Consider the following 24,684-nt stretch of genomic DNA (forward strand, 5'->3'; position numbering starts at 1 on the left):
CAATTATGAATTTAATGACATGCTTTATTAATTTATTAATCCGAATCAACCGTATCTACATAGGAAAAATGGAGTAAAGGAATATAATTTTTTAATTATAAAAAAATTTAGATTATTTGAATAAAGTTAAATTTTTAAGTAAAAAAGCGCAATTAAGTGTGCACCAACCCAAAAACCATTGGCATGTCACTTCAAAGATTGAATGGCAAAACAGTAAAATATCGTGAAATACAGTGTCATTTTTGAAGTGTTAACCCAAAACCAGAATAAAACCCCCCTACCCCCCCACTCACATGTCCACTCTCACCCATCTCTCACAGTTGCCCCCTCCTCTGCCTATTCACCATTTTCTCTCCTCTGTTTGGTAGAAAGCAGAGGAAAAGAAAAGAAGGGAAAAGAAAAGAAAAAGAAAAAAAAAAAAAAAATAGAAATAGAAAACAAAAGGGGGAAATGGTGGGAGGGAATCTGAAGAGGCACTCGTCTGCTTGGCCACTCAGAGTCGACAATGGAGCTTGAAATGAGAGATCCAAATCTCGTTCACAGTTAGCGTTCCCTCAATGGCGTCAACGACAGTAGCAGCTGAGCCAAATCCAGAAGTGTTTTCATGGTTGAAAACCCTGCCTCTGGCTCCAGAGTACCACCCAACCCTAGCCGAGTTTCAAGATCCTATCTCCTACATTTTCAAGATCGAGAAAGAGGCCTCCAGGTATGGAATCTGCAAAATCGTGCCTCCGGTACCTCCGCCGCCGAAGAAGACTGCAATTGCAAACCTGACCCGCTCTTTGGCGAATCGTGCTGCGAGCTCCAACCCTAAATCCGCTCCCACATTCACCACTCGGCAGCAGCAGGTCGGGTTCTGCCCCCGGAAGCCCCGGCCGGTGAAGAAACCGGTGTGGCAGAGCGGCGAATACTACACATTTCAGGAATTTGAGGCCAAAGCTAGGGCGTTCGAGAAGAATTACTTGAAGAAGAGCTCAAAAAAGCCACTTTCGGCTCTGGAAATCGAAACCCTTTTCTGGAAGGCTTCTGTGGACAAACCCTTTTCCGTTGAATATGCGAATGACATGCCTGGTTCGGCGTTTGTGCCGGTTAGTTCTAAGAAGTGGCGCGAAGCAGGGGAGGCAGTGACTGTAGGTGAGACTGCGTGGAATATGAGGGGGATTTCTAGGGCAAAGGGGTCATTATTGAGGTTCATGAAGGAGGAGATACCAGGAGTCACTTCACCTATGGTGTATGTTGCAATGATGTTCAGCTGGTTTGCTTGGCATGTGGAGGATCATGATTTGCACAGTTTGAACTATTTGCATATGGGAGCGGGAAAGACATGGTATGGTGTGCCTAGGGAAGCTGCAGTTGCTTTTGAGGAAGTGGTTAGGGTTCATGGTTATGGAGGAGAGATCAATCCTCTGGGTGAGTTCAGAGCTACATCTATTAAAATTGGGATTCCTCTGTTTTCGTTTCTGCCATTTTGTGCTGGGAAATGCTTTATTTCATGTTCGTAATATGTTGTGTGTTTGATTTCATAGTTATCTTTGGCCAAATTGCTATGGCTGGTCACAAAATTTGCTTATTTTAATCATTGTTCCATGAGGGCATTGTTGATGAAGTAGTTGTGAGGATGTGGGAAGCAAGAATTAGTGTCATGAATGTTTGTGGCTGGAAAGTATAAAGTTCAGGAATGGCAATAGTTGAGTAGGTCTTTCCTGGATTTTTGGTATGCATAGATATTGCTTCATTTATGAACTTGTGTTGAAATCACGTTTAAACTGCACTTGAAGCTTGAAGTGAGAGATTGATAAAAAAATTAGGTTAAGGGTTTGAGTGAACCAGTGGAGAACTATATTGGAGGATTGGCTCCATTGTTTCTGTCATAAGGGTGTTCTTCACATACCTTATATTTATTCAAAACAGATTTTATCCTTTGTAGTTAGAAGCTTAGGATGTGGTTTATGTGAATATTCTAGTTGGTCCCTTTGATTTATTTATTTATATTTTTAGTGGCTTGCTCCTTTATGAGCAAGGTATGCAGAATTTCACCTTGAGAAAGTTACTGATGCAACATCTATCTTCAGTACCTACACATTGGAGGTTCCTTTTCTCATGAGGCAATCGGCATCTTTTTTATTTTTTATTTTTTTTCTTTTTTAATTTTTTGGTTGGATAAAGAGCATTTTTAGTACACTGGAAAAATGCTGGAAACAACTGCTTCTATTTTCTCTCTTTTTTCTTGAGGAAATTATAGAACAGGGGTTGCAGCACTTCAGTGGTTTTTTAAGTTTCCTTTTGCTACAAATGAGTGGTACCTCTTACCAGCTACTTTTGATGTTAGTTGAAGTTAATTGGAAACAGATTGGTTGAGCTAATTTAAGTATTACTCCAAATTCTTATCTTGCAATATTATTATTTCCAAGAAGTCTGATGCTAGTTAAGGTGGTGATGTACACATGAGTTGCTAGAAAAATAGAAAGAGGAAGTAACTGCTGAATTTTTTTATATTATTTTTGTCAATGGCAGGCTAGAGTTTAGTAATGCATACCATATGTATGCATTTACAATTTCAAGTAAGTGGTAGAGGATAAACAGTAGTAAGGAGGTTTAAAGAGGCATGATGAATTGGACAGTTTCGCTCCTCATGAGATTTGCAGTAATTGGTTTATATTTTATTTAAATTTTTGACGGATAAACTTTTTTTTTTTTTGGTCCCTACCAGGACTCAAACATGGAACCTTTATAACTGGATCCTAACCCTTCACCACTTGAGCTATGATATTGGCCCAAATGTGAAGAGGGTTTGAAACCACACTCACCCTATTTGCTTTGCAATAATAGTATACTTGATGGTGCAATGTAGTGAATGCAATATTATGTCATGTATCTGCGAAAATAATTGTTTTTAAAATGAGAGCATTATAAAGGTAAAATTTTACTATCTAGTCTTCCAATAAATCTTCCTTTAATCACTTATATATTTACTAAATTGGCATTACCAAAAAAATTAATATAAAAACAACATAAAGAAAATTATGAACATAAATTTTAGTGAAAGATAAACTCCATGGTTCCATATTGAACACATTCTTGCACTTAAACCTTTTTTTTTTTTTTTTCAAATTTTTTTTGGAGAAATTTTTAGTTTCTATTACATCTAATATTAGATATGTACCACACATGTTCCTTTTGTCATGTGTTTTAGTTTGTATAGAATAAATAACATTTCTTTGCCGAGTTCCAAGATTTGGGTCACTTTGAGAGAAGCCTTAATGCCACTTTTATTGTGCTTATTCCTAAGAAAGGGGGTGCAGAGGATTTGAGGGACTTTCGTCCCATTAGTTTAGTGGGGAGCCTTTATAAGATTCTAGCCATAGTTTTGGCTAACATCCTAAAAAGAGTCGTCGGGAGAGTGATCTCAAACTCCTAACACGCTTTTGTGGAGGGAAGACAAATCTTGGATGCTGTTCTTATAGCAAATGAGGTGCTAGACGTAAGGTTGAAAAGCTCAAAAAGGGGGGTTATTTGCAAAATGGATATCGAGAAGGCCTATGACCATGTGAATTGGGGATTCTTATCAGCAGTCTTGGAAAAAATGAGCTTTGGGGCAAAATGGGTAAGGTAGATGAAGTGGTGCATATCCTCAACTCGGTTTTCAGTTCTGATTAATGGGACTCCTACATGTTTCTTTTAAAGTTCTAGAGGTCTAAGACGAGGAGATCCTCTTTCCCTTTTTCTCTTTATTTTTGCAACGGAGGTGTTCTCTAGTATTTTAAAGAGGGCTATGGAGGGTGGCTTCATTAAGGGTTTCTTAGCTGGTGGGAGAGGAGAGGGTATGGTAGTGTCCCATCTTCTTTTTGCTAACAATACATTGATTTTTTGTGACTTAGATAAGGAGCATTTGGAGGCTTTGAGTTGGGCTTTCATGTGGTTTGAGGCGATTTTTGATCTTAAAATTATTTTGGATAAGAGTGAGTTAATCCTCGTGGGAGAGGTTTCTAATGCAGAAGAGTTGGTTGGGGTGGTGGGTTCTCTCCCTTCTACTTATCCGGGCCTACCTTTGGGCGCTTCCTTCAAGTCTTTACCTATTTGGGATGTAGTGGAGGAAAGATTTCAAAAAAGACTCGCTATGAGGAAAAGACAATATTTATCAAAATGAGGGAGATTTACTTTAATCAAGAGTACTTTATCTAGTTCTACTAATCTACTATGTCTTTATTTGTGATCCCACATAGGCTGAGCCTTAGATTGGAGAAGCTTCAAAGAGATTTCCTTTTGGTGGGGAGGAGAGCTCCAAAGAAAGCCTCATTTAGTGGAAGTTTTCTAGGGATTAGGAAGTTGTCTACTTTGAACAAAGCCCTCCTTGGAAAATGGAGTTGGGGATTTGCTTATGAGAATGAGGCTTTGTGGAATTTGGTGATTGTAGGGAAGTATGGAGAGGAAGAAGCGGGGTGGTGTTCTTGACTTTCAAGGGAAGGTTATGGGGTGGGCCTTTGGAAGGTTATCTGGAATGGGTGGAAAGAATTCAACAATAGGGTTGTTTTTAGGGTAGGAAATGGTAGGAGGGTGAGGTTTTGAAAGGATAGGTTGTGTGGGGAGGATACTCTGGCACTGGATTTTGTAGAGTTGTTTTTAATCGCCATTGATAAAGAAGCTTGGGTAAACCAAATGTGGGAATAGGGTGGGGAAGGGGGTTGTTGGAACCAGGTTTTGACAAGACAATAAATGATTGAGAATTGGGAGAGGTGGAAGAGTTGCTTAATAGGATGCAAGGGCAAGTGATTAGAAGTGGTGTTGAGGATGTCATGGCTTAGTGGGTAACAAAGGGAGGCACCTTTACAGTGAAGTCCTTTTACTACTCCCTAGTAGGGCGCTCTCTAAAAGGTTTCCCATTAGGTATTGTGTGAAATCCTTTGGTCTTGATGAGAGTTAGTTTTTGCTTGGGAAGTAGTTTGAGAAAATTTTTAACTCTAGATTAGCTAAAAAGGAGGGGTTGGTGTCTTCCAAGCAGATGTTATTTGTGTAAAAATGAAGAGGAGTCAACAAACCATATCCTTGTCCAGTGTCCAAATGTGACCTTGTTGTGGTTGTGGCACCTCATCCTTTCTCTTTTTAATGTCCAATGGGTAATGCCTTTCTCGATCAAGGATGCCCTTCTTAACTGACAAGGATCCTTTATTGGGAAGAGAAGGAAGAAGGCGTGGAGAGCAACTCATTTATACTTATTTTGGACCATTTGGAAAGAGAGGAATTGAAGAGCCTTTGAAGATTCAGACTTGAGAGACCATGCTATTTTACGCTCCTTCATGTACGTGCTTTTGAAGTGGGTCAGGGTTCATTTAGGGTCTAGCACTTTGTCTTTATTTGACTTTATTGATTGATTGGGCTGTAAGTGAAGTGAGGGTGTTGTTTTTTTGTGGATCCCTCCCTTTTTTGGTCTTGTATATATTGTGAATACTTTAGGCGCGTTTTAGGCGCTTTTAATACAATTGCTTTTACCTAAAAAAAAAAGACATGAACTGTATGAACACCTATCAAATAAATAAATAAACTGTATGAACCTGAATGAGTTTTGGATTTTTCCCCCCAATATATTAGTGAACAATCTAGACTTCCATTTTATGTTCTTCTCTTCCTTGTGCATATTATTAGCTATAATGGTTGATTATGTGAGAAGGATGGTCAGCTAACCTTTCTTTCTGTTTGTTTCAGTCACTTTTGCAGTTCTTGGTGAGAAGACCACTGTCATGTCACCTGAAGTATTTGTTAGTGCAGGGATTCCATGCTGCAGGTAATGCCTTCAGCACTGTCAAGTTCTATTTCTCATTTATTTTGGTTTGGTTCAAAGTGCAGTAGTTGCATTTGAAGCAGGAATTACTTGTCATGACATCTAGAGTATATGATGCAGTTGGCTAAGTGATTCCTACAAAAAGCAGGTGACCTGCTTATGGAAGGACTCAAGAAACAGTTGTAAAGGCAATATATTGCAGAACTAAACATACAATAACCGTATTTTTGCTATGATTCATTCTCTATTGAAATTGCTTGTAACATACGTTTAATGTCCTGAGCTGTGGCTAGGATACATCTTTATGTTTTCTTACCTTGTGATTTGCTTCAAAACCAGGTTGGTACAAAACCCTGGAGAGTTCGTTGTCACTTTCCCAAGAGCCTACCATTCAGGCTTCAGCCATGGTGAGAAAATTTTAAATTTCAATTTGTTTTCTTCATGTTGTAATTGTTTTTATTGTTGTTGTTATTATTATTATTAATGGGGATTCTTATTTAATTGACTTGATTTTTTTGGCAAGCAGGGTTTAATTGTGGGGAGGCAGCAAATATTGCCACTCCTGAATGGTTGAGGGTTGCAAAAGATGCTGCAATTCGTAGAGCTTCAATCAATTATCCTCCCATGGTGTCTCATTTCCAGTTGCTTTATGATCTTGCATTAGCATTATGTTCAAGGTTTGTTCCCTGATTATTGTTAAATTTCCTTACAAAAATTGTAGTAGCTGTATTATTCCACCAACATCTTTCTTATTTGCTTTGCTAATCGATTCTGCTTTTTCAAACTAGTCATGTTCAAGCTAGGAGGCACTGGACTCCTTTTTAAGTACTGCTATATTCAATTATCGTGTTTTTGCATAAGGTTGTTGCAGTTTATTGAATGAGTTTTATATTATATTGATAAAAATTTGTGGTCTAGAGTAGAGTGTCCCTTCCCTACTTTATTCACTTTCATGCTGTTTGGAACATTTCATGAACATAAGCATGGCTTGTGAATCCATTTTATAAATTGTGCAAAATTTCTATTTATCTCAGTGCTATACTTTCTTTTTGCATGTAATTTTAACTGGACTGAAATCCCAAGTACTTCCTATATTTTGAAAATTTTGCATTTTTGACACTCCTATGACAAGAAACTTGCATTAGAATGCGAATTGATGATAAAATTAGTTGTTATAACATATAGCATCTCTTTTTTTCCCTTTATTTTTTTGTGCAGGATCCCCATGAGCATAAGTGTTGAACCACGGAGTTCTCGACTCAAGGATAAGAAGAGGGGTGAAGGAGAAACAGTGGTCAAGGAGCTGTTTGTGCAGAATATAATGCAAAACAATGACCTGCTTCATATTCTTGGAAAGGGGTCCTCAATTGTACTTCTTCCCAAAAGATCTTCTGATATCTCTGTTTGCCCAAATTTACGTGTTGGATCTTCATCAAGGGTAAAACCTAGGTTATCCCTTGGTTTATGCAATCTGGAGGAAGCAATGAAAACCTCAAAAAGTATAGTATCTGATGATAGTGACATGGGAATGAATCATGACTTTGAGCACTTGAGGGGTTTCTATTCAGTGAAAGGAAAATTTGCTTCTTCATGTGATAGGGACAAGCTCCATTTATCACATGGAAATGATAATGGCAGTGCTTTGACTTCTCAGACACAAAACATGGAGACTAAAATTGAAAGTATCTCTCATGGGGATGGGTTGTCAGATCAAGCATTATTTTCATGTGTCACATGTGGGATTTTGAGTTTTGCTTGCGTTGCTTTGATTCAACCAAGAGAAGCAGCAGCAAGATACCTAATGTCAGCTGATTGTAGCTTCTTTAACGATTGGATTGTTGGTTCTGGTCCTTCTGGAGTGGCAAATGAGGATTTCACTGGTGTCAGTGGGGATGTGCACAATTCTGAGCTGAATTCCTGTTCAGGTAGGTTTTATAATGAAGCATTCTTTTGTTATTGGCTTGTTTGATTTTATCTTACATTGTGGTAAAGTAGAACTTTTCTTTGTTTATATTCTGCAAGTAACCACATCAATCTTGCATTGATATTGATGGGGCCATGCTTGCGCATTAGGCCAGATCTCTGGGATTTGGCTCATTCATGATCATAATGATGTTGAATTTACTCATCAAAAAAAAAAAAAATGATGATGTTGAATTTACTGTTAGGTGGCCCAGGGAAAGGAATTTATACATCAAATGACTATTATCCTGTGATTTGTGCAATTTAGCATTATGCTAGACCAGAGGTAGCCTCACAGTTTATTGATTTAGTGTACTATTGCATCTATTATTCTTGCCCATGGCTCCTGGTTGAACTGTCTGTGCTATAGACTTAATTTCTTGTGGCTTCGACCATCAAGTCCTTAATCCTTTTTGTTGGAGCTTGGAGGGTGGGGTTGGGAAGTATCCCCTACATTTGCTTTACACATCATCATATTATGTAAATCCTTTAGTTTTGTACTCCTTTCATCATATACACACACTGATTCCATTGTTTTAAAATTTAATCTACCTTGTAGTAGTTAAATCCCCCAACATTGGATCTGCTCAACCTTCAAAATCAGGCTTTTATGTCTTTTGAATACTACTTGTGATAATCATCTTTCTACCTTATGTCTATCTCTGTTTAACTTTTCAAATCAGGTTTCTATATCTTTTGGGTATTACTTCTGATAATTTCATTTGTCTCTTTTGCTCATTTTTTTGATACCCTCTCTCTCTCTCTACTCTCTGCATAACTTTAAAATTTGGTTTCTGTATTTTTTTTTTGTTTTAATCAGAAATCAAGAAATATGTGTTAATAGTAGCAAAGATACAAGAGAAGGATGAGAGGTCCTTTCCTCAAAATACAGAATCTAATCAAAGTAAGAATACACCCCTCTATAGAAAACTATATACAAAGATAATCCCCAATTATCTCAAACTTTTGAATCACAAATTGCAGTCTAGTTGAGTTTTAAAACACTAAGAGGAACTCCTCTAAAAGCAGCAGTACAAGAGGCCCATAGATAGGAATATAAATGAAGTAAATCCCATATCATTCCTTCCGATCTCCCCTTATCCTCAAAAAACCTAGCGTTTTACTCTTGCCACACAATCCACAACAAAGTGAGACAAGCGATTTGCCAAAGTATCTTGCCTCTAAAGATTTAATTGCAACAATCATCATGTCCTCAATACTCTTTGGTGGAACCCAATCCAACCCTGCTAGATTGAAGAGCTTGTGCCAAAACCCAATAGTTAAAGGGCAATGAAGAAAAATGTGGTCAATCGATTCTTCATTTCCTTTGCATAGAATGCACCACTGAGGACAAAGGGATTTATAGGGTCTTCTCAATTGTAGCTTGTCATTGGTGTTTACCTTCCCATGTACTACTAACCAAGCAAGGGCCTTAATCTTTGAAGGGGCTTTTGATCTCTACAAAAACTTAGTCAGAAGGAACAAGATAGGATTTGAGAAATTTGACAAGGCCAAGAAAAAAGATTTAATTGTAAACAAGCTTGATGAGGATAAAGACCAAGCTCTTGAATCTGCTATAGAAGGAGAAAAATGCACTGAACTAAGGGAGGACATGAGTGTCTTGAAGGAGTACAATTTTTGTATTAGTGAGATTACGACGAAAATTAAAATTCCAAGAGAGTGGATAGGAATTGCCAAGGGCAATTGAGATAGTGAGGTTTTTCACATAAATAACTCTTATCAAAACTAGGGAATTGAGAGCACAAAAGTTGGTTACCCCACCATAGATCTTCCCAAAAACAGATTCTCTTCCCATTCCCTACCACTAGGCGGATATATGGGGGGAAATCCTGAAAAACTTGAACAATAGCCTTCCAAGGACATCCGTGTGACCATCTAACCACTATGTTGGCGTCCCATCCATTAGGATGTGTTCCATAAATACTCATAATAACCTTATGCCAAAGACCACTCATTTCCCTAGGGAACCTCCAAAACCATTTTCCTAAAAGAGCATTATTTCTCAAGGAAGTCTTCTCAAATCCCAAATCTCCCAACTCCTTTGGCCTACAAACAACATCCCACTTGATAAGATGACCACTCTTTTAGGTATTACTTTTAATAATTTCATCTTTCCACCTCTGTCATCTTAGCAAGGATGAAAGTATTGCTATATATCGCTGATATTTCATCGAAAAATTGCTTATTGGTTGGGCTTGACATGATCAATGGGAGGGAAATGTTGATCATGCAATTTTTCGCCGATTTATTGGTGATATTATGATATTTACCGATATTTTGATTTTTTGCTGATTTTTCATTGCCACATCAGCCTTGGCACCACTTTTCTTTTTCTCATTTAATGTCAAAATTTATTATTGTAATAATGGGCTGGTAGAGATGAATCAAGCAAAGCCCACATGTGACTAGCTCTAGCGAAGCCCAACCCAACAATGAGTTTTGAATGCTCATATGGAACTGCCTTATTAAATAAGACTATGTTTTGTATCCCATTTTTGATGTGGAATTCATTATCTCTAGGATATTAAAAATCTCGCACCAAAATGCACACTACCAAGTCACACACACACACACACACACACACACACACAGATATATATATATATATTATAAATGAGTTAATTTTAAATTATCTTATGATATCTTTTTTGTAGTAATTAATTATAGGATGAATATAAATTTATAAATAACATATTTTATTTTAAATAAAAATACTTATATATATAAACATTTTTTTTATATCCTTCAATATATTCAAACTAAACATATTATTATTTTACTACTAATGTGATTTCAAATTTGGTATATTATTGCCTAATATTATAAATTTATTATACATATATAAATTTCTTCCTTAAAACTACTTCAATGTATGTATTATTGTATTTTTTTTATCATTTTTTTGGAGTTTTCCCTAACATTCCATGAATTTTGATCATTTTTTATCATTATTTTTTTATCAAAATTTCCCAATATATCCATAAAATCCAACTACTAATATATATGTGAAAACCGATATTTTCATCCTTACATCTACATTGCAACTCTTTGTCCCCTTTTGTGCGTGTGTGTCCTTTCTGTCATTTTCCATTGTATCATACTTAACTACCAACTGGTCTAGTCAATTTCTGTTCCTCAATTTGCTAAGTTCTTTTGTTTTCGTTTCCCTTATTTTGGAGATAGGTTTTAATCCTTTGATAGGCTTGTAACCTTGAGGAGGGTGAACTAGCAAGGCCACCTTGGCATTTTGAATCTAAAACTAAAGGGATTAGGTTGTATTTTCTAAGTAGAGCAGAAGCATAAGAATTTACATTGTCTTTGGAGGAAAACAAATAGTAATAAATGAGGTTTATTTTAATGCAGACAACCAAATAAACTGACACCAATGTAAAACCTCTCTCCCTCACTTAGCGCATCATTAGCATGAGAAAATGGTGGAGGAACCAGAAGTCCTCTCTACAAGAGCAGCGCTATAAATCCATATCAATGTTAACATTGCCATGAAATGTCTCCTTCCCACTTGTTGCAGAAGAGAGGAAAAAGCTAAATAGTTCCCCCCCACTCTCTCATACAATTAACCAGTGGAGAAGTTCGGTTTTGATGTTAACCTCATATCATGGTAATTGACTGCTAAGTTGCCTTACAATACCTTTCTTTTGGTTATGGAATTATTGATCATAAATTTTGCAGTCTGAATGAGATTGTATAAATTTCATAATTGACTCAGACCGCTCATTATGTTGCATAAATTCATTGTTGCATTCAACCTGCATAACTTTCTGCTAACATCTATGTTTGTCTATTCTTGTTTGGCAGGTTCTTGGTTTAAACTCACACATTTTTGTTTTTTGAATACAGGATGGATGAGAAAGCGGGTTCCAAATGCTTTATTTGATGTCCCTATTCAGTCTGCTAATTATCAGATTCAAACGGCAGATCAAAATAATGAAGTGGTTTCAAATACTGAAACACAGGAAAACACTTCTGCTCTTGGTCTATTAGCCTTAACTTATGCCAATTCGTCTGATTCCGAGGAAGATCAGCTTGAGCCAGATATTCCTGTCTATACTGATGAAATTAGCCCAAGAAACTGTTTGTTGGAAGCAAATTTCAATGTGATAATAATGGATTGCCTTCTATTAAGCGGGACCATTATGCTGGTGCAACCAGGGGTGAGAGTCTCTCTTTTTCAAGGCTTGTTTGTGGGGATGAAGTTCCTCTGCAGATTGTTGATTCTTATGCAAATAATATACATGAAAGATCAAATTTCAAGGACAGAAGTCATCATGCTTCTGATTGTTCTGTGGAGTTGGAAGCAGATAATCTTGCTTCTACTGAATCAAATAGTTCAGAAGGTATATTTAGAGATCCATTAGCCATATCATGGCCACTTCCAATATTCCCCAGTTGGCCATGATGCTGAAAGAGCAAAGTTTAGCAATGCCATTGTCCCAGTAGAGAATACAAACATGTCATTTGCTCCAAGATCTGATGAAGATTATTCTAGAATTCATGTCTTCTGTCTTGAGCATGCTGTAGAAGTAGAGCAGCAACTTCGTCCAATAGGTGGAGTGAATATGTTGCTACTTTGCCATCCAGGTATGATAAAATATCATTTATGCTCAATACTTCTTATATTGTATGGATATTCTCCCTATTGTTTCTCTTTCTTTGTAAATGACCTTGTGCGTATAAAGCTTAATCAGACATGAAAAGCAAAGAATGTTTGATTATTATTTATGAATAGAGGGAACACAAGAAGTTTGTAGTGATAATCTTCAATTTACCTTGTGGTATGTGAATTTTATTATATTAATAAATGGGGTGATCTCAGTTCTGTAAGGGGATATTTCTATAAGTATTGGCTGAAGAGATGAATCTATGCTAGGTGGTGGTATTATTGTCTTCCTTGCATGGGTGGAAGGCTCATTTACTTTACATATGATCTAACATTACTCACCCTGAACTTGTGTGAATTATTGAGTGGTATAACAGCTGGTTAAGTAAAGAAACAATTAAAATGATCTGGCATATACCATGTGTGAAAACTTAAAAGCATTTTCTGCTTTTGATAGAATTGCTGTCCTTCACTTATTAATATTCCCCCGCCCACCCTCTCTATCTTTTCATTCTTTGTGTCAGCTTGTAATTGACTTATTTATCCATATCTGATATAAATGGTGAAATCTCTTATCATTGATTTTACATGTTTTTTATGGGTCCCTCTAATCGTTCATGATTTGGAAATAAATTTGCAGATTATCCAAGGTGGAGGCTGAAGCAAAATTAGTGGCAGAAGATCTTGGAATAGATATCTCTGGAATGATTTGTGTACAGAGATGCAACTAAAGAGGATGGTGAGATGATTCAATCAGCTTTGGATAGTGAGGAATGCATACCTGGAAATGGCGACTGGGCTGTAAAGTTGGGTGTCAATCTCTATTACAGTGCTAATCTGAGCCGCTCTCCTCTCTATATTAAGCAGATGCCATACAACTCTGTTATATACAATGTATTTGGGCGCAGTTCGGCTACTCATCCACAGCACCTGATGTTTATGGGAGAGGGCCTGGCAAGCAGAAAAAGATTGTAGTGGCAGGGAAATGGTGTGGGAAAGTTTGGATGTCAAATCAAGTTCATCCCTTCTAGCACAAAAGGATCCTGAAGAACAAGAGGAAGATAGAAACTTCCATGTTTGGGTAAAAAAGCCTGATGAGAAGCCTGAGAGAAAATCAGAAAGTAGCCGGAAAGCTGAAACAAGCTCTGCACCCAGAAAGTCTGGTAGGAAGAGGAAAATGATGGTAGAGAATGGATCAACTAAGAAAGCCAATCGTCCAGAGAGAGAAGATCCGGTTAGTGATTCAGATGATGCACCGGATGATAATTCTCATCAGCAGCGGACAAGGATTCTTAGAAGCAAGCAAGTGAAACAAGAGACTCCTCGGCGTCGGAACAGTTGTGAGCAAAGCGCCAGAGAGTTTGATTCTTATGTTGAAGATGAGCTGGAAGGTGGACCAAGCACACGCCTCCGGAGGAGAAACCCAAAACCTCCCAAAGAGTTGGAAGCCAAACCAGTAGTAAAGAAGCAAACAGGTAGGAGAAAGGTGAAGAAAACTCCTGTCCTGAAGGCTCCAGCTAGCTTTAAGATGAGGGAGGAGGAAGAATACCAAAGTGACTCAGAAGTAGGTGCCAAGAACATATCAGGTAGGAAAAAGGCAAAGAAAGCTCCAGCAGCCAAGGCACCAGGCAACCACAACAATGCAAAGATACAAGACGAGGAAGAAGAGTACCAGTGTGACATGGAAGGGTGCACCATGAGTTTCAGCTCGAAGCCAGAGCTGGCATTGCATAAAAGAACATCTGTCCAGTGAAGGGGTGTGGAAAGAAGTTCTTCTCGCACAAATACTTAGTGCAGCATCGCGAGTCCACATTGATGATCGTCCCCTCAAGTGTCCCTGGAAGGGCTGCAAGATGACATTCAGTGGGCGTGGGCTAGGACAGAGCACATCAAGGGTTCACACAGGCGCCCGGCCTTACATTTGCCCGAGGCAGGCTGTGGGCAAACGTTCAGATTTGTATCCGACTTCAGTCGTCACAAGCGGAAGACTGGTCATTCTGCAAAGAAGGCCAGAGGATAAAAGTTTGAAAGAAAAACAGGGGGTGGATAATTAAAAAGGAGGGATGTAATTTACATGGGAATTGGTGGGCTGGGGTGGGGGTTAGTGAAACTGTTGTTCCATTGACAGGGTTAGGCCTAGGTTCAAAGTTAGTGTTAGGTTTTCCCCTGTAATTTTTCTTCTCCTTTTTAACAGCTAAAATCTCTTTTGTCCTGGGTCTTCATTGGGCCCATTTTTATTTAGTTCAACCAGAGCAATTGCTTGGAGTCTTGAAATTACCTGTTCCCCCTCATCCATTAGATCAAACTGAGGATTCTATTGTGCAGGTCAGAGATGTATTCTAATTCCATTAAAAGGCTTCCAACTCATGCTCAGGTTTCACAGGGCACGCCCACGCTGGATTCATTGTAGGCCGTCAGGGAGGAGACCTCTAACCGATTTCTGATGGTGGGCCTCTTGCTATTATTTGGTGGTAGTCTAGTTTTTTTGAGTTCCCCAGCATGGAAATGGATTCTTTAGGCCTGTTGGGAAGGTTTAAGGACCTTTTGTCATTTAAAATCACTAACTCTTTTAGCGGAGACAGCTTTAAAAATATTTTCTCTACTATTTTGCGTGGATATTTTACGATTCCACACTCATTGTTACAAGAAAATAGCCAATCAAATACTAAATTTGGAAATGGACATGACGTCACTGCCCAGGTAGAAAGGGAGGGACTTGTTTGAAAGAAAACGCGTTGTACGGAACACAGTACATAACTGTTGGCTCATTTCAATTGGCCATTCCTCTGTTCAGATTCTTACACGTCCATCATCTCTCTCTCTCTTCTCGCCCACCTACGTTTCACCCCCCCCTCCTTGCTTTTGTTTATTTATTTCTACTACACAAATACGTATTATTCTTCTTCGATATTAAAAAAAAAAAAAAAATGTAACTGCAAAAAGTAACACCTTTTTTCTCCGCTTTTTGTTCTCTCTTCGCCCCTCGCTCATCTCTTACATTTCTTCACACCAAAAAAAAGGGGGCTTTCTCTCTCTCTCTCTCTCTTCCTCCATAATTAGGGTTTTGAAATGTGGAGGGAGAATGGACGGCTCTGAAAACACCGTTTCAATTCCCAATGAAGATGAGTTAGGGTTAGGGCTCCGGCCTTCGTCTCCTCCCCAGCCTGATGTGAGAAGCTCAACCAGGAATTCCTGTCTCTAGTGTTGGAGCAACACGAGCCTGTTGTTGAATCTCTCGCTTTGGAGCAACATGAGCCTGTTGTTGAATCTCTCGCTTTGGAGCAACATGAGCCTGTTGTTGAATCTCTCGCTTTGGAGCAACATGAGCCTGTGTTGAATCTCGCTTTGGAGCAACATGAGCCTGTTTTTGAATCTCTCGCTTTGGAGGAGAGGGAGGAGGAGAAGGAGGAGGATGAGGAGAGTGAATCCAACGGTGAGGTGAAAGCAAGTGATGATGAGGAGGAGCAGTGCGAGAATCTTGAGGACGAATCGGCGGCCAAGGATGACAAGAGTGCCAGGTTTCAGTATCCGGTGAGGCCGGATGCGTGGACTGTTCCTTTTATCTTCGGACTGGGACGTGTAAGTTTGGATCCAATTGCAAGTTCAATCACCCGATTAGAAGGAAGAACCAGGTATCTTTTGTAGATTGACTTTGACTGTTTTATGGATTGTTTCGGTTGAGATCGGCGCAGTTTCTGTTTATATTTTCTGAATGTGGCGAATGATAAATATTAGTTTTCTCACTTACGTATAGATTGATCAGTTAGGTGGCAGTTTGTTAAAGGGATTTTTGACTGGTTGCAGAAGATGAACATTTATGTTTGTTGAAGATAGTTTTCCAGTTAAGGAGTAGTCTGATGATTGATGAATTTGAGTTAGATCATTTTTCTCTTTAGTGTAGATTGATGAATTTGAGTTGGATCATTTCTCTTTTAGTTTTGTAGCGCAGGTTTTGTTCATCTGTTGGCGTCGATTAGTTTGACAGTTCAAATTAAATTAAGGGTAAAAATGAAGCTGTAGATGTGACACTGAAAGCTATTCCTTTTAAGGTGCTAGCATCTTATAAAGGCTTATAAAGAAATTTTGGCTGTTTTAGGATTTGAATATTGATTTTGTTGGTCTTGAATAATTGGAAATGATTTATGTTTACTGAATTTTGTTTACTGGCTTTTTTGCATATCCTTATTTTGAAGGTTGCTAAGGAGAAGTGAAGGAAAAGGAAAAGGAAGAATTTCCAGAAAGGCCAGGGCAAACAGAATGCAAGTATTACCTTCTTTTGTAGCCTCTTTTCTTTATATATAATTTTTGATGTTTTATGACATAATTTACCTCCAGCTGGTATTAAGCTGCTTTGAAGCAAATAAACTAGCATCAATCCATAAAGCGGTTCAATGTGTGAATTTATTATTATTATTTTTATTGTGAAAGGCATGATAGATTTTTTCAATCTGAAACTATTTCTTGTGCCATAATTTCCTTTCTCATCTGTATTAACTGATCAATGGTGAGAATTTTACCCCAAGGAGCTGATTGAGCAAAATAATTCCTTGGGAGGGACACAAAAACTCCTAACTAGTGAAGACTAGGGGAAAAAGAACCTCCTAAGCTTCATCTGTAGATGTACGTCATAAAAGGTACCACCATCTCTAACACATAGTTACTGAAACTTTGCAAAAACCTTTGGGAATCCAATGACCTTGCCCACCCAGAAAGCTCTAACAGTTGGTGAAGGATTTTGATCTGCTGCCAAGACAAAGGATCTTAGAAATTTAGCATTAACCCCCTCATACACCAAGCATCATCCGTAAGGCATATCAAACAACCTACCTAAAAGAATCCATCCCAAACCATGAACTTATGCAACCTTACTCTCATAACATTCTATCTTTTTCATCTGCAAATCTCTGAAGCCTTACCTATTAAGTATTCTTTCCTTCCTACCTTTCCTCTAAAGAAAATTAATTCCAGTCTTCCCAATCAACTCTAACTGGGACCAGAATGAGGAAGGCAAAATAAAATAAAACAGCAAGCTGGATAAAGTAATTCTAATTAGATTAAGCTCCCTTCCTAGACAGAAATTGCCTCTTCAATGTAGCAAGTCTCCCCTCAAAATGTCCACCATTGGTCTCAAACAGCTTTAGACTTAAAAGAAGCATTCAATGGCAAAGATGGCAATTTACCCACTTTATCCCCAAGCAATGCTGCCAAAACTGTGATACTATTAAAAAAAAAAAAAAAATGCTGCCAAACTGTGACAATTTCCATGTTTCGATCTCACTCCTTTGCACATTCACCTTTAATCTGGAACAGATTCAACTAGGTGTGACATTTGTTATGGATGAATACTTAACTATTAAACTGTAATACATGCTTAGAATCCGGCAGAGAACTTCTTAGACCCTAGTTATTGAAGGCTTTTATAGCTTTGTAAAGAGTTTATCCACTGTATGAGGAAATATCCTTTAAGCACAGTCTATATAGTTTAACACAAACACAGGCAACATTAGTATGTCTTAATGCTGTTTTGATGGTTGGATCGACCTCTTCGCTGACTTAAAAGGGTTAGCAAAGCTCTAAGAAAAAAATGATGTGGCATGGTAGATCCTAATCTAAGCACTCAAGTATGTTAGATGGTACTATAGGCAGACACCTCATGCATGGCCAAGTAGAATCCGTGATTCTTGAGATGACTGTACAAGAAAACTGGTTTGCTTACCTATATAAAAAAAAAAAAAACAAAAAGAAAGCTGGGTTGCTGGCAATTGAATTCCTTTTATGCTTCCACTTGAGAAACTGTTATGGAATAATTTACATTTCTAACTGAACTGTTACCTAGGTATGTTTTGACACCTCTTCTGGCCATGGCTGCCAATGATGTAAATGACAATCTGAGGAATGCTGCTTTTTACTAGCAAGCATTATTGTTAGCACATTTCTTTCTTGTCTGACTTTGTTTGTCTAGTAAAACTGTTCAGCATAGTTGGCTGTTATGCACATAAAATCATGGACAGAATTTTTCTGGTTGTATTGTGGCTTGTTAATTGTGAAAATCTATTGCCTAATATTGTTCCTTAAAAGAATAATCCTCAGTCTGGTTTTTATATAGAGAAGTAGTAGTGAAAATTTAATCTAACTTAAATGAATGCTTTTGAGAAATGGGTATACCATTTACCAAGTTTGGCATAATCACTACAATATCCATGGCATTAGGAGAAACCATTAGAGCAGAAGAAGTCCAACACCTAGGTTTGATGTATTTTAATGATGATACTGTTGAATTTTTTATTTTTTTTTATAGGAAAGTAAAAATCGTATCATCAATGAAAGAAAAAACAGGAAGGTATACATTACATGATGTATTCAAAGAAGCCAAAAGGCCAAAAAACGACCCGAAGGCACAAAAAACAGCAACTGTGCCCTACCTAGAGCCTAAACAATTCAAAAAGTCCAACATCGATAAGGAACGATTCCCCGATAAACACTAACCCAGTCCCAAAGAATTTATTCGTTTATCTTTAACACTTGCTTAGGAATAATTTGAAAATCACTGACTAGGACCTACAGTCCATGGCTTCTAGCATTGCTTTGAGTCCCTGTTGACATTTTCTAATTTGAGTATGAAATAAATTGGGATGGCTTAGGCATCCACATCTGTTTGAAGTCAAATTTTTTTATCATATAGTTGAATATTGCATCAACTGTTATCTAGTAATGTTATTTACAAAAAATAGTGTGGGATATGAGAGTTTTAAATGACTAAATTGCCATTTTTCTCTTGTGTATGTTGTTTTTGTTAAGGCTATCTATTCCTTTTCTAGAAAGCAACATTTCTAGATTTCAGAGGCATGTTTTTTTTTTTCGTGTTGTATTAAACTGTTTAAGTTGGTTCATCATGCATGCTTACTAGTAATAGTACTTTTGGTGTTACGGTTCCCTTTTTGAGTTTGTTGCAGTATTACCTGAGGACAGGGGGATGTAAGTTTGGAAAAGCTTGTAGATATAATCACACGAAGGCTAAACCTTCTGCAGTTCCAGTTCTAGAGCTCAACTTTCTTGGCCTGCCAATCCGAATGGTATTACTTATGTATCACTTTGAGAATGTAATTAGTTTCGTTAATCAATTTCTATAGAAGCAACTTCGCGCCATGATTCTTGATTCCTTACAGGGAGAGAAAGAGTGTCCCTACTACATGCGGACTGGCTCATGCAAGTATGGAGCAAACTGCAGGTTTAATCATCCTGATCCTACAGCTGCAGGGGGATATGAACCTCCTTCAGGATATGGAAATGGGGATCTGTTCCATTACAAGGTGCATCACAATCAAATATGGCATCTTGGTCTTCACCAAGAGCATTGAATGAGCCTGCTCCATTTGTGCCTATTATGTTTTCACCAACTCAAGGTGTTCCTCCCCAAATCCTGAATGGAATGGATATCAGGTATTTATGCTGCTCTTAAGTACTATAATCATGGACTAAGGGTCCTGATATTGGATTAGTCTAACAATATGAACAATTGGATTAATCTTTGTTTGGATACACTTGCTGCCTTTTGTTTTTAAAATAAGAAAATAGGAATGACACCTAGTTATTTGTTTTTGTTTTTTTGTAATCCCTTTTGTTTGCATTCTTTTAGAAATATATATTATCAAAATTAAAAGCTTCCTATTCTCATTGGAAGTAGCAAAAGCTTTCCTTTCTGGTTCAGTCTAATAGAGTTTTTATTTGTCTAATACTGTATGTATCTGTGTGATTTGACCTTATCTAGTCTGTATTTATCTTGCATTGTGTGTCCGTTTTCTATTTAATCATTATAGTAAACATGGCTGTTCAGTTATTTGAAATTTTAGATGCATGGTTTATTTTATTTTATTTTATTTTATTTATTTTTGATTGGAAACGCCACAAAGATATATTAATATAAAAAGAAGTACAAGAAGAAGGATGAGAAATCCTCCCACCAAAGACAACTAAATTACAGGAAAATACACATAAAACAAACGAACTCCCACTAAGGACCAATCCCTATGGAGTACACACCGCTATCCAATCCAACTGAATCACATTAAGGGGAGTCCCCTTAAATGCCTTGGAACAGAAAGCCCAAAGGGAAGCAAGGAAAACAATAGAGTCCCAAAGGAACTCTGAATTCCTTGCTTTATCCTCGAAAATCCTTGCGTTTCTTTCCCACCACACAACCTGAATTAGAGCTATGCTCGCAGCTTGCCACAAAACTATCCCTCTCTTAGAATTACCGATGCATGGTTTATATTTATTGTCTATTAATAATCTTGTTAGCCATGAGCCCTCACTTGAGCATTTATAGTTGGCAGGAGCTTTCTAGAATTAAGGCAAGTTACTCAAATTTTGCTGACATATCTACTAATGATCATTTAGGCTGAAGTTTTCTTCAGATGGTTGAAACATTCTGAAAGCTTCTGAGAATCTTTCACAGATGACTCATCTAGATTATTTCTGTACAGGGTAAAATAACTCTACAAAATATGGTAGATTTATCTTTTGAAGCCTCAAGGTTTTAGTCGTACTTTGAGTGCCTATAGATAGATGAGACCTTCATTTCACCAAAGTATCAATACTAGAAAACATCTACCACTTGTAAGCTCTTTTTGTAATAATAACTTCATGTTTTCAAATTCACCAAGTGCCATTTCCTTTGTTCATCTTTAAGCCGTCCACTTAACTTTGTTTAACGGCGTAGCATAGTTCAGGACAAGGTTGATTTAGAAAATTCAAGTCTTCAAACTTTGTCCAATTTCCACATGTATGCTTAGGAAAACTTAAGTCGATCAAGAAAAGTCATGACCTGTGAAGTTATGCATTTCATTTTTAGCTCAATAATTTTTCTGTACCAATTCTATATTAATAAGGCCTTGTTTCATTTTTATTTATTACAATTTCTAGATTGGATTTATTTATATTTTAAGTTGTATTTATTTAATAGGCCGCCTTAAGTAAAAATGTCTTGCCGAATGATAAAAACTATTGTCTTTATCCGACATATATAAGAAAAAGAGAAATGTACCGTAAAACTGCAATATCCTAATAATTAAGCTTTTTTTCTTGCACTGATAGTCTCAATTATGATTAGTGGTTTGAATTTAAGTGTTTTTCACATATTAATAAATATTAATTCCATCATGGTTTGCAATGTGCATGGAAAAATTGGTTTTGCCTTATTAATTCTCTCACCAAAGTTAAACTGTTGCTAGAAGATCATATCACTTTGCTGTTGTGTCTCACCAAAGTTATGTCTTAGAACATCATCTGTTTTTGGCTTATTATATCTGAACATTTATGTGTTGGTGGCTTGTTAAGGCTCCTCTGTATCCACCACCACCACCAGAAAGGAGTATGCATCCCCCTCCAGCATTTGTTATAAACAATACAGCAACGGATGCCAATGTATATGGTCATCATCAACAGCAACAGCAATCGCTTATTGAAGACTTTCCAGAACGGCCTGGTCAACCTGAATGCTCTTACTTCTTAAAGACTGGGGACTGCAAATTTAGGGCTGCATGCAAATATCACCATCCAAAGAATCGAATTCCAAAGTCACCTCCATGCACCCTCAGCGACAAGGGTCTGCCATTAAGACCAGTAAGTTTATTCTTCTTTAGGCGGTGCATTTTTAAGAAAGGAGATGTAAACTTGGGCGGTGGTTTCATACAACTATATTCTTATCTATTAGATACCTACCAAAAAAATAAAAAATATTCTTATCTATTAGATGCTATTATTCGTATCATTCTGTGGAATCTTTGTGATGATAATAAAGGCATCGCTTATCTTCTTCATGAATGAAACAAAGCCCTTCTGAATTTTGGGTCGATTTTAGTCCTTAAGGATTGTTATCTCTAAGTGGCATGCCAAAGAGTCTTATGCTATGCTTGGTTTGTTGTTTATCCCAGGATCAGAATATCTGCACCCACTACAACCGCTATGGCATTTGCAAGTTCGGACCTGCCTGTAAATTTGACCATCCAGTAAATTATGGCAACTCGGCCTCGGCCCCTTCAGCTGAGTCTGGCCAAGACCAGCCCCCACCTTTTGGGGGCTCTGTCACTGCTGATGGGGTCAGACCTGGCAGTGGGAACGGAAACGAGATTCTAATCCAGCAGCCTGTCTAAGACTTTTTGCATTAAGGTGCTTCTTAATGTTTTAAAGGATTTAGTTAACAAGGATTTTGGGGTTTTTTTTTTTTTTTTTTTTCGTTTTTGTTTTTTTCTCCTCTTGTAAACTTAAAAAAAAAATTTCTATTTATCTCTTCAGTTGAAGCTGCCACAAGCTTTTCAAAGGATGGCAATTTTATAACGTGTTATGTTACTACAAAGCTTAAGCAAAATCAGGATGTGTAAATTATTCTATATTATTCTCGTATCATCATCATAGCTTTCCTTTTCTGATAATGTAACCAATTTTGTATTCTTTTATTGAAGAGCATGCAGAGCTGAAGTTCAGAAATAAACAAAAATTTAGCTTAAGTTTAGAAATTAACAAAATTTTCAGTTTGTAGGTTCGCCCCCTAACCATACAACCCAGGCTCCCTGCCAGTTTGAAAAAACATCGAATTTTTGGCTGACTTTGCTCCGGGAACAGATATTTTCAGAACAAGCTTTTAAGGTACTTTCAAGAATTTTTTTGTAGTAAAAAATAAACTACTTTTTATATTTAAATTTTCATACAGAATTTCTATTTTGTTTTTTGAAAGTAAGTAAGAACTACTTACAATAACTATTCTAAAAAAAATTGTTTTTTACCAAACAGTTTCAAACTTAGGGTTTTATTGGAGTACAGAAACTGCCCCATTAGTTTTAATCTAAAGTTTTACTCAAATCAAGAATCTGCATCTATGCATTTATAGAAACATAATTTTCTTTGGGCAATATGAAGAAAGATGGGAGTGTCTTATAGCTTTTTCGTTGATAAATGATTATCATGCTTCCAAGAAATTTATGAAATGTAAAGTTGAATCTATAAAAACGAAATAGAAATTTCCTTAGTGAACATCAAATAAAAGGTTCGTGTATTTGTCCATGACTTTCCTCCCGGAGTCTAGGTCTGTGGCAAGCATGACAAGCAAAGAAGAAGCAGGATAAAGCACAAGTTTATGAGAAGAAAAAAAAAAAAAAAAAGATCACAAACCACTCCATGCTCATCAGTGTGCTGCATACACAGACAAGTTCTTTCAGAAATCGCCATTATTATAACATCATACCATGCGTGTTATACTGATTAAAGGCTCTGTATGAAAGTATGGGGTCAACCACAGCAAACCACTTCCTCTGCATCCAATTTTTGAAAAAGTAATTAGGCTCTGAAAGACTTTCAAATCACTTATAATACAACCAGAAGAATCAACAATGATTCTGTATCCGCAATAAGTCATACCTTTGGTGAATAATGATAATCCTCGTTTTGCTTATATCCATTACCATTTCTTCGTGGTGATGCAACGTTCCCAGCAGCATTAGTCTTCTTCTCATCTCTAGCCTTGTTAAATATTACTGTAAATCCCTCAGCGGAGGCAGGGTTGTTCACATCCCACTCGCCAAATTTAGGCAATGGCCGACCTCTGTCCTGCTGCATGCGAACATTTTAACCAAACTAGGTTAGTTTGATTCCTGAAAATATCCACTGCAAATGTCAATAACATGTACTAGTCCATAGTTGTAGTAACTTGATCACCATATGTAGAATACAAGGAATGGGGTGCGTACACTTGAAATATGTGGTTTTCACAAAAAGCATCTATCTAAAAAATCTTGGTTACTCTTATGCAACAGCTAGCCATACACACTCCATTAACTATAATGAATAATAGGAACACTCGAACATGAAGAAGGGAAACATAACTCTCCAATAATAATAATAATAAAAATGAAATACTACTCTCAACCATTTTAAAGAAAGGCCTTCGGTGTTGACTGCAAGTTAGATGTAGGTACACCTCAATCCAACAAGGGTTCATCTAAAAGTGCAGGCGAGGATAGTAACTGAGACACAAATCCTATTCTCCTGTCATGACTTGTACTTAGAGCTGCAGATTTTCAGATGAATGGTCCAGGATCACAGTTTCAAATGCATTCCTGTCTCTCTATCTCGCCTTTCTTTTCTCCAACCCTACTCTTTTTTACATCCCATCTTCTATCCATCTGCTCCAGCCCAAACACTAGCGAGCACACATGTCATATACCCCCACAGACACCAGCCTATGGGTGCTATATGAAATTCAAACCCAATAGTCAAAATGCCTAGGCAAGGATGAGGACAGACTGCAAAGAGT

General features: G+C 37.4%; 4 protein-coding genes and 1 pseudogene across 4 annotated transcripts; 4 read left to right on the forward strand and 1 right to left on the reverse strand.

Moving 5' to 3' along the window:
- Positions 1-312: 312 nt before the first annotated feature.
- Positions 313-14,414, forward strand: LOC117909930 (lysine-specific demethylase REF6). The gene is given in 19 exon segments (XM_034823979.1): positions 313-1,410; positions 5,701-5,779; positions 6,116-6,183; positions 6,303-6,453; positions 6,995-7,701; positions 11,618-11,860; positions 11,863-12,139; positions 12,141-12,358; positions 13,018-13,026; positions 13,029-13,070; positions 13,073-13,087; positions 13,090-13,290; positions 13,293-13,403; positions 13,406-14,110; positions 14,113-14,175; positions 14,178-14,237; positions 14,240-14,268; positions 14,270-14,300; positions 14,303-14,414. Coding segments are annotated over 19 exon segments (3,957 nt in total). The 5' UTR covers positions 313-557; the 3' UTR covers positions 14,398-14,414.
- A 1,131-nt stretch (positions 14,415-15,545) lies between these two features.
- Positions 15,546-16,648, forward strand: LOC117909926 (annotated as a pseudogene).
- Positions 16,649-19,273: 2,625 nt separating this feature from the next.
- On the forward strand, positions 19,274-20,819 carry LOC117909927 (zinc finger CCCH domain-containing protein 43-like). Its single transcript, XM_034823976.1, is given in 5 exon segments — positions 19,274-19,450; positions 19,544-19,664; positions 19,667-19,786; positions 19,789-19,817; positions 20,775-20,819. Coding segments are annotated over 5 exon segments (492 nt in total).
- On the forward strand, positions 19,740-22,765 carry LOC117909929 (zinc finger CCCH domain-containing protein 43-like). Its single transcript, XM_034823978.1, has 3 exons — positions 19,740-19,817; positions 21,714-21,998; positions 22,310-22,765. Exons 2-3 carry the CDS (start codon positions 21,750-21,752, stop codon positions 22,526-22,528), a joined length of 468 nt encoding a protein of 155 aa, XP_034679869.1. The 5' UTR covers positions 19,740-19,817; positions 21,714-21,749; the 3' UTR covers positions 22,529-22,765.
- Positions 22,766-23,373: 608 nt separating this feature from the next.
- LOC117909931 (protein NOI4-like) lies at positions 23,374-24,033 on the reverse strand. The gene is made up of 2 exons (XM_034823980.1): positions 23,790-24,033; positions 23,374-23,683 (listed from the first exon to the last, which is right to left on the reverse strand). Exons 1-2 carry the CDS (start codon positions 23,985-23,987, stop codon positions 23,603-23,605), a joined length of 279 nt encoding a protein of 92 aa, XP_034679871.1. The 5' UTR covers positions 23,988-24,033; the 3' UTR covers positions 23,374-23,602.
- Positions 24,034-24,684: the final 651 nt, after the last annotated feature.

Source organism: Vitis riparia, unplaced genomic scaffold, assembly GCF_004353265.1.
Source record: "Vitis riparia cultivar Riparia Gloire de Montpellier isolate 1030 unplaced genomic scaffold, EGFV_Vit.rip_1.0 scaffold470_pilon_pilon, whole genome shotgun sequence".
NCBI classification, from domain to species: Eukaryota; Viridiplantae; Streptophyta; class Magnoliopsida; order Vitales; family Vitaceae; genus Vitis; species Vitis riparia.

What these genes read in the sequence shown, in the direction of transcription:
- LOC117909929 (XM_034823978.1), top strand. Translation starts at nt 21,750, where the DNA reads ATGCATCCCCCTCCAGCATTTGTTATAAACAATACAGCAACGGATGCC. An exon ending in AGGGTCTGCCATTAAGACCA is followed by an intron (nt 21,999 to 22,309) that starts GTAAGTTTATTC and finishes TGTTTATCCCAG; the next exon opens with GATCAGAATATCTGCACCCA.
- LOC117909931 (XM_034823980.1), bottom strand. Translation starts at nt 23,987, where the DNA reads ATGCAGCAGGACAGAGGTCGGCCATTGCCTAAATTTGGCGAGTGGGAT. An exon ending in ATTATCATTATTCACCAAAG is followed by an intron (nt 23,684 to 23,789) that starts GTATGACTTATT and finishes AATTGGATGCAG; the next exon opens with AGGAAGTGGTTTGCTGTGGT.